Source organism: Oncorhynchus gorbuscha, linkage group LG18 (genome assembly GCF_021184085.1).
Source record: "Oncorhynchus gorbuscha isolate QuinsamMale2020 ecotype Even-year linkage group LG18, OgorEven_v1.0, whole genome shotgun sequence".
NCBI lineage: Eukaryota > Metazoa > Chordata > Actinopteri > Salmoniformes > Salmonidae > Oncorhynchus > Oncorhynchus gorbuscha.
In genome coordinates this window covers 2,041,820-2,059,242 of record NC_060190.1, presented here as the reverse complement: position 1 = coordinate 2,059,242, position 17,423 = coordinate 2,041,820, and the positions used below count along the sequence as shown (strand labels likewise).

General features: G+C 40.5%; 1 protein-coding gene across 1 annotated transcript in view; it reads left to right on the top strand.

The window, feature by feature from the left end:
* The window catches only part of LOC124003130 (zinc finger protein 239-like), a 37,516-nt gene extending 20,093 nt beyond the window's left edge, over positions 1-17,423 (top strand). The window contains exons 2-3 of the mRNA XM_046311193.1: positions 12,671-13,453; positions 17,392-17,423. Coding sequence (XP_046167149.1) covers positions 12,671-13,453; positions 17,392-17,423 — 815 coding nt within the window. The remainder of the gene's footprint in view (positions 1-12,670; positions 13,454-17,391) is intronic.

Below are 17,423 nucleotides of genomic sequence, written 5' to 3'. Positions count from 1 at the left end.
GGAACACGGCATTAACACTTTACATTATAGTCTCAACACTTTACATTATAGTCTCATGGAACACGGCACTAACACTTTACATTATAGTCTCATGGAACACGGCACTAACACTTTACATTATAGTCTCATGGAACACGGCACTAACACTTTACATTATAGTCTCATGGAACACGGCACTAACACTTTACATTATAGTCTCATGGAACACGGCACTAACACTTTACATTATAGTCTCATGGAACACGGCATTAACACTTTACATTATAGTCTCATGGACTTTACAGTCTCATGGAACACGGCATTAACACTTTACATTATAGTCTCATGGAACACGGCACTAACACTTTACATTATAGTCTCATGGAACACGGCACTAACACTTTACATTATAGTCTCATGGAACACGGCACTAACACTTTACATTATAGTCTCATGGAACACGGCACTAACACTTTACATTATAGTCTCATGGAACACGGCACTAACACTTTACATTATAGTCTCATGGCATTAAACAGTCTCATGGCACTAACACTTTACATTATAGTCTCATGGAACACGGCACTAACACTTTACATTATAGTCTCATGGAACACGGCACTAACACTTTACATTATAGTCTCATGGAACACGGCACTAACACTTTACATTATAGTCTCATGGAACACGGCATTAACACTTTACATTATAGTCTCATGGGAACATTATAGTCTCATGGAACACGGCACTAACACTTTACATTATAGTCTCATGGAACACGGCATTAACACTTTACATTATAGTCTCATGGAACACGGCATTAACACTTTACATTATAGTCTCATGGAACACGGCACTAACACTTTACATTATAGTCTCATGGAACACGGCACTAACACTTTACATTATAGTCTCATAGTCTCATTATAGTCTCATGGAACACGGCACTAACACTTTACATTATAGTCTCATGGAACACGGCACTAACACTTTACATTATAGTCTCATGGAACACGGCACTAACACTTTACATTATAGTCTCATGGAACACGGCATTAACACTTTACATTATAGTCTCATGGAACATTATAGTCTCATGGAACACGGCTAACACTTTACATTATAGTCTCATGGAACACGGCACTAACACTTTACATTATAGTCTCATGGAACACGGCACTAACACTTTACATTATAGTCTCATGGAACAGTCTCGGCATTAACACTTTACATTATAGTCTCATGGAACACGGCACTAACACTTTACATTATAGTCTCATGGAACACATGGCACGGCATTAACACTTTACATTATAGTCTCATGGAACACGGCACTAACACTTTACATTATAGTCTCATGGAAACACATTAACACTTTACATTATAGTCTCATGGAACAGTAACACTTTACATTATAGTCTCATGGGCATTAACACTTTACATTAAGTCTCATGGAACGGCATTAACACTTTACATTATAGTCTCATGGAACACGGCATTAACACTTTACATTATAGTCTCATGGAACACGGCATTAACACTTTACATTATAGTCTCATGGAACACGGCATTAACACTTTACATTATAGTCTCATGGAACACGGCATTAACACTTTACATTATAGTCTCATGGAACACGGCATTAACACTTTACATTATAGTCTCATGGAACACGGCACTAACACTTTACATTATAGTCTCATGGAACACGGCACTAACACTTTACATTATAGTCTCATGGAACACGGCATTAACACTTTACATTATAGTCTCATGGAACACGGCACTAACACTTTACATTATAGTCTCATGGAACACGGCATTAACACTTTACATTATAGTCTCATGGAACACGGCACTAACACTTTACATTATAGTCTCATGGAACACGGCACTAACACTTTACATTATAGTCTCATGGAACACGGCATTAACACTTTACATTATAGTCTCATGGAACACGGCACTAACACTTTACATTATAGTCTCATGGAACACGGCACTAACACTTTACATTATAGTCTCATGGAACACGGCATTAACACTTTACATTATAGTCTCATGGAACACGGCATTAACACTTTACATTATAGTCTCATGGAACACGGCATTAACACTTTACATTATAGTCTCATGGAACACGGCATTAACACTTTACATTATAGTCTCATGGAACACGGCATTAACACTTTACATTATAGTCTCATGGAACACGGCATTAACACTTTACATTATAGTCTCATGGAACACGGCATTAACACTTTACATTATAGTCTCATGGAACACGGCATTAACACTTTACATTATAGTCTCATGGAACACGGCACTAACACTTTACATTATAGTCTCATGGAACACGGCACTAACACTTTACATTATAGTCTCATGGAACACGGCACTAACACTTTACATTATAGTCTCATGGAACACGCACTAACACTTTACATTATAGTCTCATTAACACTTTACATTATAGTCTCATGGAACACGGCACTAACACTTTACATTATAGTCTCATGGAACACGGCACTAACACTTTACATTATAGTCTCATGGAACACGGCACTAACACTTTACATTATAGTCTCATGGAACACGGCACTAACACTTTACATTATAGTCTCATGGAACACGGCACTAACACTTTACATTATAGTCTCATGGAACACGGCACTAACACTTTACATTATAGTCACATGGAACACGGCATTAACACTTTACATGTCGTGATTAGATTTATGTTCAGTGCTGCTTCCATTTTTACTTCCAATGAGAAAAGAGACTCCAAAATGACACAACATGATTGACCATTCAGTCCCTATCAGCATAAAAACGACTTGATGTACCATTCAGTCCCTATCAGCATAAAAACGACATGATTTACCATTCAGTCCCTATCAGCATAAAAACGACATGATTGACCATTCAGTCCCTATAAGCATAAAAAGCATAAAAACAGACATGATTTACCATTCAGTCCCTATAAGCATAAAAACGACATGAAAAGTCCCTATAAGCATAAAAACGACATGATTTACCATTCAGTCCCTATAAGCATAAAAACGACATGATTGACCATTCAGTCCCTATAAGCATAAAAACGACATGATTGACCATTCAGTCCCTATCAGCATAAAAACGACATGATTGACCATTCAGTCCCTATCAGCATAAAAACGACATGATTGACCATTCAGTCCCTATAAGCATAAAAACGACATGATTGACCATTCAGTCCCTATCAGCATAAAAACGACATGATTTACCATTCAGTCCCTATCAGCATAAAAACGACATGATTGACCATTCAGTCCCTATCAGCATAAAAACAACATGATTTACCATTCAGTCCCTATCAGCATAAAAACAACATGATTTACCATTCAGTCCCTATAAGCATAAAAACGACATGATTGACCATTCAGTCCCTATCAGCATAAAAACAACATGATTTACCATTCAGTCCCTATCAGCATAAAAACGACATGATTTACCATTCAGTCCCTATCAGCATAAAAACAACATGATTTACCATTCAGTCCCTATCAGCATAAAAAACGTCAAACCGAAACACAACCAAAACAAACTGAAAGTGCAACAACTTTAAAGGGTCACAAGCAGGGTAGAGTGTAGGGGTGGCAGGGTAGCCTAGTAGTTAGAGCGTTGGACTAGTAACCGGAAGGTTGCGAGTTCAAACCCCCGAGCTGAAAAGGTACAAATCTGTCGTTCTGCCCCTGAACAGGCAGTTAACCCACTGTTCCTAGGCTGTCATTGAAAATAAGAATTTGTTCTTAATTAACTGACTTGCCTGGTTAACTAAAGGTAAAATAAAATAAAAATTGACTACTTTAATACACTAAGTAATGTTTTCTAAAGACATCAATCAATCACATCTATTTTAAAAAGCTATTTTTTTTACATCAACAAGTGTTACAAAGTGCTTCTACAGATACCTAAAACCTCAGACCAACGATGCCCATGTAGAAACAAACACTTATAACATCTCACAAAGTGCTTCTACAGATACCTAAAACCTCAGACCAACGATGCCCATGTAGAAACCAACACGTATAACATCTCACAACGTGCTTCTACAGATACCTAAAACCCCAGACCAATGATGCCCATGTAGAAACAAACACTTATAACATCTCACAAAGTGCTTCTACAGATACCTAAAACCTCAGACCAACGATGCCCATGTAGAAACAAACACTTATAACATCTCACAAAGTGCTTCTACAGATACCTAAAACCTCAGACCAACGATGTAGAAACAAACACTTATAACATCTCACAAAGTGCTTCTACAGATACCTAAAACCTCAGACCAACGATGCCCATGTAGAAACAAACACTTATAACATCTCACACAGTGCATCTACAGATACCTAAAACCTCAGATCAACGATGTTTGAAACAAACACGTATAACATCTCACAAAGTGCTTCTACAGATACCTAAAACCTCAGACCAACGATGTTTGAAACAAACACGTATAACATCTCACAAAGTGCTTCTACAGATACCTAAAACCTCAGACCAACGATGCCCATGTAGAAACAAACACTTATAACATCTCACAGTGCTTCTACAGATACCTAAAACCTCAGACCAACGATGCCCATGTAGAAACAAACACTTATAACATCTCACAAAGTGCTTCTACAGATACCTAAAACCTCAGACCAACGATGCCCATGTAGAAACCAACACTTATAACATCTCACAAAGTGCTTCTACAGATACCTAAAACCTCAGACCAACGATGTTTGAAACAAACACGTATAACATCTCACAAAGTGCTTCTACAGATACCTAAAACCTCAGACCAACGATGCTGATGTAGAAACAAACACTTATAACATCTCACAAAGTGCTTCTACAGATACCTAAAACCTCAGACCAACGATGTAGAAACAAACACTTATAACATCTCACAACGTGCTTCTACAGATACCTAAAACCTCAGACCAACGATGTAGAAACAAACACTTATAACATCTCACAAAGTGCTTCTACAGATACCTAAAACCTCAGACCAACGATGCCCATGTAGAAACAAACACTTATAACATCTCACAAAGTGCTTCTACAGATACCTAAAACCTCAGACCAACGATGTAGAAACAAACACTTATAACATCTCACAAAGTGCTTCTACAGATACCTAAAACCTCAGACCAACGATGCCCATGTGGAAACAAACACTTATAACATCTCACAAAGTGCTTCTACAGATACCTAAAACCTCAGACCAACGATGTTTGAAACAAACACGTATAACATCTCACAAAGTGCTTCTACAGATACCTAAAACCTCAGACCAACGATGTTTGAAACAAACACGTATAACATCTCACAAAGTGCTTCTACAGATACCTAAAACCTCAGACCAACGATGCCCATGTAGAAACAAACACTTATAACATCTCACAGTGCTTCTACAGATACCTAAAACCTCAGACCAACGATGCCCATGTAGAAACAAACACTTATAACATCTCACAAAGTGCTTCTACAGATACCTAAAACCTCAGACCAATGATGCCCATGTAGAAACCAACACTTATAACATCTCACAAAGTGCTTCTACAGATACCTAAAACCTCAGACCAACGATGTTTGAAACAAACACGTATAACATCTCACAAAGTGCTTCTACAGATACCTAAAACCTCAGACCAACGATGCTGATGTAGAAACAAACACTTATAACATCTCACAAAGTGCATCTACAGATACCTAAAACCTCAGATCAACGATGTTTGAAACAAACACGTATAACATCTCACAAAGTGCTTCTACAGATACCTAAAACCTCAGACCAACGATGTTTGAAACAAACACGTATAACATCTCACAAAGTGCTTCTACAGATACCTAAAACCTCAGACCAACGATGCCCATGTAGAAACAAACACTTATAACATCTCACAGTGCTTCTACAGATACCTAAAACCTCAGACCAACGATGCCCATGTAGAAACAAACACTTATAACATCTCACAAAGTGCTTCTACAGATACCTAAAACCTCAGACCAACGATGCCCATGTAGAAACCAACACTTATAACATCTCACAAAGTGCTTCTACAGATACCTAAAACCTCAGACCAACGATGTTTGAAACAAACACGTATAACATCTCACAAAGTGCTTCTACAGATACCTAAAACCTCAGACCAACGATGCTGATGTAGAAACAAACACTTATAACATCTCACAAAGTGCTTCTACAGATACCTAAAACCTCAGACCAACGATGTAGAAACAAACACTTATAACATCTCACAACGTGCTTCTACAGATACCTAAAACCTCAGACCAACGATGTAGAAACAAACACTTATAACATCTCACAAAGTGCTTCTACAGATACCTAAAACCTCAGACCAACGATGCCCATGTAGAAACAAACACTTATAACATCTCACAAAGTGCTTCTACAGATACCTAAAACCTCAGACCAACGATGTAGAAACAAACACTTATAACATCTCACAAAGTGCTTCTACAGATACCTAAAACCTCAGACCAACGATGCCCATGTGGAAACAAACACTTATAACATCTCACAAAGTGCTTCTACAGATACCTAAAACCTCAGACCAATGATGCCCATGTAGAAACCAACACTTATAACATCTCACAAAGTGCTTCTACAGATACCTAAAACCTCAGACCAACGATGTTTGAAACAAACACGTATAACATCTCACAAAGTGCTTCTACAGATACCTAAAACCTCAGACCAACGATGCTGATGTAGAAACAAACACTTATAACATCTCACAACGTGCTTCTACAGATACCTAAAACCTCAGACCAACGATGTAGAAACAAACACTTATAACATCTCACAAAGTGCTTCTACAGATACCTAAAACCTCAGACCAACGATGCCCATGTAGAAACAAACACTTATAACATCTCACAAAGTGCTTCTACAGATACCTAAAACCTCAGACCAACGATGTAGAAACAAACACTTATAACATCTCACTAAGTGCTTCTACGGATACCTAAAACCTCAGACCAACGATGCTGATATAGAAACAAACACTTATAACATCTCACAAAGTGCTTCTACAGATACCTAAAACCTCAGACCAACGATGTAGAAACAAACACTTATAACATCTCACAAAGTGCTTCTACAGATACCTAAAACCTCAGAGCAACGATGCCCATGTAGAAACAAACACTTATAACATCTCACAAAGTGCTTCTACAGATACCTAAAACCTCAGACCAACGATGCCCATGTAGAAACAAACACTTATAACATCTCACAAAGTGCTTCTACAGATACCTAAAACCTCAGACCAACGATGTAGAAACAAACACTTATAACATCTCACAAAGTGCTTCTACAGATACCTAAAACCTCAGACCAACGATGCCCATGTAGAAACAAACACTTATAACATCTCACAAAGTGCTTCTACAGATACCTAAAACCTCAGACCAACGATGCCCATGTAGAAACAAACACTTATAACATCTCACAAAGTGCTTCTACAGATACCTAAAACCTCAGACCAACGATGTTTTGAAACAAACACGTATAACATCTCACAAAGTGCTTCTACAGATACCTAAAACCTCAGACCAACGATGTTTGAAACAAACACGTATAACATCTCACAAAGTGCTTCTACAGATACCTAAAACCTCAGACCAACGATGCCCATGTAGAAACAAACACTTATAACATCTCACAGTGCTTCTACAGATACCTAAAACCTCAGACCAACGATGCCCATGTAGAAACAAACACTTATAACATCTCACAAAGTGCTTCTACAGATACCTAAAACCTCAGACCAACGATGCCCATGTAGAAACCAACACTTATAACATCTCACAAAGTGCTTCTACAGATACCTAAAACCTCAGACCAACGATGTTTGAAACAAACACGTATAACATCTCACAAAGTGCTTCTACAGATACCTAAAACCTCAGACCAACGATGCTGATGTAGAAACAAACACTTATAACATCTCACAAAGTGCTTCTACAGATACCTAAAACCTCAAAACCAACGATGTAGAAACAAACACTTATAACATCTCACAACGTGCTTCTACAGATACCTAAAACCTCAGACCAACGATGCCCATGTAGAAACAAACACTTATAACATCTCACAGTGCTTCTACAGATACCTAAAACCTCAGACCAACGATGCCCATGTAGAAACAAACACTTATAACATCTCACAGTGCTTCTACAGATACCTAAAACCTCAGACCAACGATGCCCATGTAGAAACAAACACTTATAACATCTCACAAAGTGCTTCTACAGATACCTAAAACCTCAGACCAATGATGCCCATGTAGAAACCAACACTTATAACATCTCACAAAGTGCTTCTACAGATACCTAAAACCTCACACCAACGATGTTTGAAACAAACACGTATAACATCTCACAAAGTGCTTCTACAGATACCTAAAACCTCAGACCAACGATGCTGATGTAGAAACAAACACTTATAACATCTCACAAAGTGCTTCTACAGATACCTAAAACCTCAGACCAACGATGTAGAAACAAACACTTATAACATCTCACAACGTGCTTCTACAGATACCTAAAACCTCAGACCAACGATGTAGAAACAAACACTTATAACATCTCACAAAGTGCTTCTACAGATACCTAAAACCTCAGACCAACGATGCCCATGTAGAAACAAACACTTATAACATCTCACAAAGTGCTTCTACAGATACCTAAAACCTCAGACCAACGATGTAGAAACAAACACTTATAACATCTCACTAAGTGCTTCTACGGATACCTAAAACCTCAGACCAACGATGCTGATATAGAAACAAACACTTATAACATCTCACAAAGTGCTTCTACAGATACCTAAAACCTCAGACCAACGATGTAGAAACAAACACTTATAACATCTCACAAAGTGCTTCTACAGATACCTAAAACCTCAGAGCAACGATGCCCATGTAGAAACAAACACTTATAACATCTCACAAAGTGCTTCTACAGATACCTAAAACCTCAGACCAACGATGCCCATGTAGAAACAAACACTTATAACATCTCACAAAGTGCTTCTACAGATACCTAAAACCTCAGACCAACGATGTAGAAACAAACACTTATAACATCTCACAAAGTGCTTCTACAGATACCTAAAACCTCAGACCAACGATGCCCATGTAGAAACAAACACTTATAACATCTCACAAAGTGCTTCTACAGATACCTAAAACCTCAGACCAACGATGCCCATGTAGAAACAAACACTTATAACATCTCACAAAGTGCTTCTACAGATACCTAAAACCTCAGACCAACGATGTTTGAAACAAACACGTATAACATCTCACAAAGTGCTTCTACAGATACCTAAAACCTCAGACCAACGATGTTTGAAACAAACACGTATAACATCTCACAAAGTGCTTCTACAGATACCTAAAACCTCAGACCAACGATGCCCATGTAGAAACAAACACTTATAACATCTCACAGTGCTTCTACAGATACCTAAAACCTCAGACCAACGATGCTGATGTAGAAACAAACACTTATAACATCTCACAAAGTGCTTCTACAGATACCTAAAACCTCAAAACCAACGATGTAGAAACAAACACTTATAACATCTCACAACGTGCTTCTACAGATACCTAAAACCTCAGACCAACGATGTAGAAACAAACACTTATAACATCTCACAAAGTGCTTCTACAGATACCTAAAACCTCAGACCAACGATGCCCATGTATAAACAAACACTTATAACATCTCACAAAGTGCTTCTACAGATACCTAAAACCTCAGACCAACGATGTAGAAACAAACACTTATAACATCTCACTAAGTGCTTCTACGGATACCTAAAACCTCAGACCAACGATGCTGATATAGAAACAAACACTTATAACATCTCACAAAGTGCTTCTACAGATACCTAAAACCTCAGACCAACGATGTAGAAACAAACACTTATAACATCTCACAAAGTGCTTCTACAGATACCTAAAACCTCAGAGCAACGATGCCCATGTAGAAACAAACACTTATAACATCTCACAAAGTGCTTCTACAGATACCTAAAACCTCAGACCAACGATGCCCATGTAGAAACAAACACTTATAACATCTCACAAAGTGCTTCTACAGATACCTAAAACCTCAGACCAACGATGCCCATGTAGAAACCAACACTTATAACATCTCACAAAGTGCTTCTACAGATACCTAAAACCTCAGACCAACGATGCCCATGTAGAAACAAACACTTATAACATCTCACAAAGTGCTTCTACAGATACCCAGCCTTTTTCAATGTTAGTTAGTTTGCTCCCACTGAAGAGACAACAGAGGTTATCATTCAATGTTAGTTAGTTTGCTCCCACTGAAGAGACATCAGAGATTACAATTCAATATCAGTTAGTTTGCTCCCATTGAAGAGACATCAGAGATCACCATCCTCATCTATCAGTTAAAGACACACCCAGTACCCTGTTACCACGGTATCGGACCACACCTTAAAGGGACAGCTGAACATTTTGGTCTATCCTAATGACACCTATTTGAGGGGAAAATGTGCTTCACTGAAACTGGATCACCCCAACAAAAAAACATGTCATTAAAAGACTCATACTTTAGTTGTGCTCCTAAATATATTTGTGTGCTCCTAACTATATTTGTGTGCTCCTAACTATAAACGTAGGATCACATGTGCTCCTAAATATATTTGTGTGCTCCTAACTATAAACGTAGGATCACATGTGCTCCTAAATATATTTGTGTGCTCCTAAATATATTTGTGTGCTCCTAACTATAAACGTAGGATCACATGTGCTCCTAAATATATTTGTGTGCTCCTAACTATAAACGTAGGATCACATGTGCTCCTAAATATATTTGTGTGCTCCTAAATATATTTGTGTGCTCCTAACTATAAATGTAGGATCACATGTGCTCCTAAATATATTTGTGTGCTCCTAACTATAAACGTAGGATCACATGTGCTCCTAAATATATTTGTGTGCTCCTAAATATATTTGTGTGCTCCTAACTATAAACGTAGGATCACATGTGCTCCTAAATATATTTGTGTGCTCCTAAATATATTTGTGTGCTCCTAACTATAAACGTAGGATCACATGTGCTCCTAAATATATTTGTGTGCTCCTAAATATATTGTGTGCTCCTAACTATAAACGTAGGATCACATGTGCTCCTAAATATATTTGTGTGCTCTAAATATATTTGTGTGCTCCTAACTATAAACGTAGGACATGTGCTCCTTGTGATACATGTCAGCGTAGAACTATAATAATAAGTCAACTGCACCAATCAGCATTGTATCTGTCAGGATAGTGTGGTGTGTAGTGATATGTATCTGTCAGGACAGTGTGGTGTGTAGTGATATGTATCTGTCGGGACAGTGTGGTGTGTAGTGATATGTATCTGTCAGGACAGTGTGGTGTGTAGTGATATGTATCTGTCAGGACAGTGTGGTGTGTAGTGATATGTATCTGTCAGGACAGTGTGGTGTGTAGTGATATGTATCTGTCAGGACAGTGTGGTGTGTAGTGATATGTATCTGTCGGGACAGTGTGGTGTGTAGTGATATGTATCTGTCGGGACAGTGTGGTGTGTAGTGATATGTATCTGTCGGGACAGTGTGGTGTGTAGTGATATGTATCTGTCGGGACAGTGTGGTGTGTAGTGATATGTATCTGTCGGGACAGTGTGGTGTGTAGTGATATGTATCTGTCAGGACTATAGAACTATAGAACTATAAGAACTATAGAACTATAGAACTGCACCAATCAGCATTGTATCTGTCAGGACAGTGTGGTGTGTAGTGATATGTATCTGTCAGTGTGGTGTGTAGTGATATGGGACAGTGTGGTGTGTAGTGATATGTATCTGTCGGGACAGTGTGGTGTGTAGTGATATGTATCTGTCAGGACAGTGTGGTGTGTAGTGATATGTATCTGTCGGGACAGTGTGGTGTGTAGTGTTATGTATCTGTCGGAACTATATAACTATAGAACTATAGAACTATACCAATCAGCATTGTATCTGTCGGGACAGTGTGGTGTGTAGTGATATGTATCTGTCGGGACAGTGTGGTGTGTAGTGATATGTATCTGTCAGGACTATAGAACTATAGAACTATAAGAACTATAGAACTGCACCAATCAGCATTGTATCTGTCGGGACAGTGTGGTGTGTAGTGATATGTATCTGTCAGGACAGTGTGGTGTGTAGTGATATGTATCTGTCAGGACTATAGAACTATAGAACTATAAGAACTATAGAACTGCACCAATCAGCATTGTATCTGTCGGGACAGTGTGGTGTGTAGTGATATGTATCTGTCAGGACTATAGAACTATAGAACTATAAACTATAAGAACTTAGAACTATAGAACTGCACCAATCAGCATTGTATTGTCGGGACAGTGTGGTGTTATTCATTTTATCTATCGGGTTTGTCATATTGGAAAAAAATATTTTGGATGGTCGTTTGTTTTCCTCCCAATCTGCTTGCCACGGTGACTGGTGGACCAAAGCGAACCCCCCCCCCCAAAAAAAAAAAAATACTTAGAAGACAATTGTCCAAAGTTTGTAAAATAATTTAATCATTCACTCCATTGACCGTCTGACTTTGTCGTTCACACAGGAGAGAGACATGACTACCGTGGATCATCCGGGGAGCCTCAAGAACATCCTGATTCTGAGGAAGCAGAGAAGAGCCTCTCCACATCAGAACACCTCATTAAACACCGGCGGACACCTACAGGGAAGAAACCGCTCCGCTGCTCTGACTGTGGGAAGAGTTATTCAAGATCAGATTCACTAAAATTACACCTGAGAATTCACACAGGTGAGAAGCTTTTCAACTGTGATCAATGTGGGAAGAGTTACTCAAGATCAGATTCACAAAAATTACACCTGAGAATTCACACAGGTGAGAAGCTTTTCAACTGTGATCAATGTGGGAAGAGATGCACCTCTTCGTCAGAACTTAAAATACACCAGAGAATCCACACAGGAGAGAAACCTTATCGCTGCTCACAGTGTGGCATGACTTTCTCCAGATCACATTCATTGAAATCACACCTGAGAATTCATACAGGAGAGAAAACTTATGGCTGTTATCAATGTGGGAAGAGTTTTGCTCAGTCAAATAACCTGATATCACACCAGAGAACTCACACAGGAGAGCAGCCTTATAGCTGTTATCAATGTGGGAAGAGTTTTGCTCAGTCAACCAACCTTAAATCCCACCAGAGAACTCACACTGGAGAGCAGCCTTATAGCTGTGATCAATGTGAGAAGAGATACTCTGATTTAAGAGATCTGATTAAACATCAGAAAATGCACACAGTAGATCCACAGAGAATGGTATGTCCAACACCAGACCTGGGTAGTAGAACACAGAGAATGGTATGTCCAACACCAGACCTGGGTAGTAGAACACAGAGAATGGTATGTCCAACACCAGACCTGGGTAGTAGAACACAGAGAATGGAATGTCCAACACCAGACCTGGGTAGTAGAACACAGAGAATGGAATGTCCTCCAACACCAGACCTGGGTAGTAGAACACAGAGAATGGAATGTCCAACACCAGACCTGGGTAGTAGAACACAGAGAGTGGAATGTCCTCAAACACCAGACCTGGGTAGTAGAACACAGAGAGTGGAATGTCCTCCAACACCAGACCTGGGTAGTAGAACACAGAGAGTGGTATGTCCAACACCAGACCTGGGTAGTAGAACACAGAGAATGGTATGTCCAACACCAGACCTGGGTAGTAGAACACAGAGAATGGTATGTCCAACACCAGACCTGGGTAGTAGAACACAGAGAGTGGAATGTCCTCCAACACCAGACCTGGGTAGTAGAACACAGAGAATGGAATGTCCTCCAACACCAGACCTGGGTAGTAGAACACAGAGAGTGGAATGTCCAACACCAGACCTGGGTAGTAGAACACAGAGAATGGAATGTCCTCCAACACCAGACCTGGGTAGTAGAACACAGAGAATGGTATGTCCAACACCAGACCTGGGGTAGAACACAGAGAATGGTATGTCCAAACAGACCAGAGAGAATGGAATGTCCTCCAACACCAGACCTGGGTAGTAGAACACAGAGAATGGTATGTCCAACACCAGACCTGGGTAGTAGAACACAGAGAGTGGAATGTCCTCCAACACCAGACCTGGGTAGTAGAACACAGAGAGTGGAATGTCCTCCAACACCAGACCTGGGTAGTAGAACACAGAGAGTGGAATGTCCTCCAACACCAGACCTGGGTAGTAGAACACAGAGAGTGGTATGTCCAACACCAGACCTGGGTAGTAGAACACAGAGAGTGGAATGTCCTCCAACACCAGACCTGGGTAGTAGAACACAGAGAGTGGAATGTCCTCCAACACCAGACCTGGGTAGTAGAACACAGAGAGTGGTATGTCCAACACCAGACCTGGGTAGTAGAACACAGAGAATGGAATGTCCTCCAACACCAGACCTGGGTAGTAGAACACAGAGAGTGGAATGTCCAATACCAGACTTGGGTAGTAGAACACAGAGAGTGGAATATCCAACACCAGACCTGGGTAGTAGAACACAGAGAGTGGAATGTCCAACACCAGACCTGGGTAGTAGAACACAGAGAATGGAATGTCCTCCAACACCAGACCTGGGTAGTAGAACACAGAGAATGGAATGTCCTCCAACACCAGACCTGGGTAGTAGAACACAGAGAATGGAATGTCCTCCAACACCAGACCTGGGTAGTAGAACACAGAGAGTGGAATGTCCAACACCAGACCTGGGTAGTAGAACACAGAGAATGGAATGTCCTCCAACACCAGACCTGGGTAGTAGAACACAGAGAATGGAATGTCCTCCAACACCAGACCTGGGTAGTAGAACACAGAGAGTGGAATGTCCAACACCAGACCTGGGTAGTAGAACACAGAGAATGGAATGTCCTCCAACACCAGACCTGGGTAGTAGAACACAGAGAGTGGAATGTCCAACACCAGACCTGGGTAGTAGAACACAGAGAGTGGAATGTCCAATACCAGACCTGGGTAGTAGAACACAGAGAATGGAATGTCCTCCAACACCAGACCTGGGTAGTAGAACACAGAGAGTGGAATGTCCAACACCAGACCTGGGTAGTAGAACACAGAGAGTGGAATGTCCTCCAACACCAGACCTGGGTAGTAGAACACAGAGAGTGGAATGTCCAATACCAGACCTGGGTAGTAGAACACAGAGAGTGGAATGTCCAACACCAGACCTGGGTAGTAGAACACAGAGAGTGGAATATCCAACACCAGACCTGGGTAGTAGAACACAGAGAGTGGAATGTCCTCCAACACCAGACCTGGGTAGTAGAACACAGAGAGTGGAATGTCCAACACCAGACCTGGGTAGTAGAACACAGAGAGGGGAATGTCCAACAACAGACCTGGGGAGTAGAACACAGAGTGTGGAATGTCCAACAAAAGACCTGGGTAGTAGAACACAGAGAGGGAATGTCCAACAACAGACCTGGGTAGTAGAACACAGAGTGTGGAATGTCCAACACCAGACCTGGGTAGTAGAACACAGAGAGTGGAATATCCAACACCAGACCTGGGTAGTAGAACACAGAGAGTGGAATGTCCTCCAACACCAGACCTGGGTAGTAGAACACAGAGAGTGGAATGTCCAATACCAGACTTGGGTAGTAGAACACAGAGAGTGGAATATCCAACACCAGACCTGGGTAGTAGAACACAGAGAGTGGAATGTCCAACACCAGACCTGGGTAGTAGAACACAGAGTGTGGAATGACCTCCAACACCAGACCTGGGTAGTAGAACACAGAGTGTGGAATGTCCAACAACAGACCTGGGTAGTAGAACACAGAGAGGGGAATGTCCAACAACAGACCTGGGTAGTAGAACACAGAGTGTGGAATGTCCAACAACAGACCTGGGTAGTAGAACACAGAGTGTGGAATGTCCAACAACAGACCTGGGTAGTAGAACACAGAGTGTGGAATGACCTCCAATACCAGACCTGGGTAATAGAACAGGGGGGAAGGGGGTTGGCTCGGGTTAGTTGAGAAATGTGTGTTTGGGGGCAGGGGGTTGGTACCAATGATATACGCACTAGATGAGAAGAATGGGGTGCTGTTTTGAAGCCACTGCGCCTCCATTTTGGTACTCCACTACCATTCTAAAAACTATTTAGGAAGCTATAGAAATGTATTTATTCATGTCTACATTTGTTGTATTTGTTGCAAACTTTTAAATGATATTATGTGAACTAAACACAGAGGACTAATTGATCTAAATTGGGGAAGAGATGAGAAACAGAGTGAGATGTCGGACTCTAAGACACATGGAACACATTTTGGCATGAACATTGAGGGTTTCCACCATTAAAAAGCATCAACTGGGTGGGACTTTCCTATTGGTTAAGGAGGTATCACATGATTCCATCCAGGTCATCAACTGGGTGGGACTTTCCTATTGGTTAAGGAGGTATCACATGATTCCATCCAGGTCATCAACTGAGTGGGACTTTCCTATTGGTTAAGGAGGTATCACATGATTCCATCCAGGTCATCAACTGGGTGGGACTTTCCTATTGGTTAAGGAGGTATCACATGATTCCATCCAGGTCATCAACTGGGTGGGACTTTCCTATTGGTTAAGGAGGTATCACATGATTCCATCCAGGTCATCAACTGGGTGGGACTTTCCTATTGGTTAAGGAGGTATCACATGATTCCATTCAGGTCATTAACTGGGTGGGACTTTCCTATTGGTTAAGGAGGTATCACATGATTCCATCCAGGTCATCAACTGGTGGGACTTTCCTATTGGTTAAGGAGGTATCACATGATTCCATCCAGGTCATCAACTGGGTGGGACTTTCCTATTGGTTAAGGAAGTATCACATGATTCCATCCAGGTCATCAACTGGGTGGGACTTTCCTATTGGTTAAGGAGGTATCACATGATTCCATCCAGGTCATCAACTGGGTGGGACTTTCCTATTGGTTAAGGAGGTATCACATGATTCCATCCAGGTCATCAACTGAGTGGGACTTTCCTATTGGTTAAGGAGATATCACATGATTCCATCAAGGTCATTAACTGGGTGGGACTTCCTATTGGTTAAGGAGGTATCACATGATTCCATCCAGGTCATCAACTGGGTGGGACTTTCCTATTGGTTAAGGAAGTATCACATGATTCCATCTGGGTCATCGGGAGGAATCGGCCAATTAAAATTATACTTGGTTAAGGAGAAAACGTTCCATAAATGCAGGTTAAAGTTAAATCACCAACCTTGACTTTAATAACTGTTCCAACACCACCCCTCTAGGTGGCAGTATGGTGGCACATCACCGACCATGA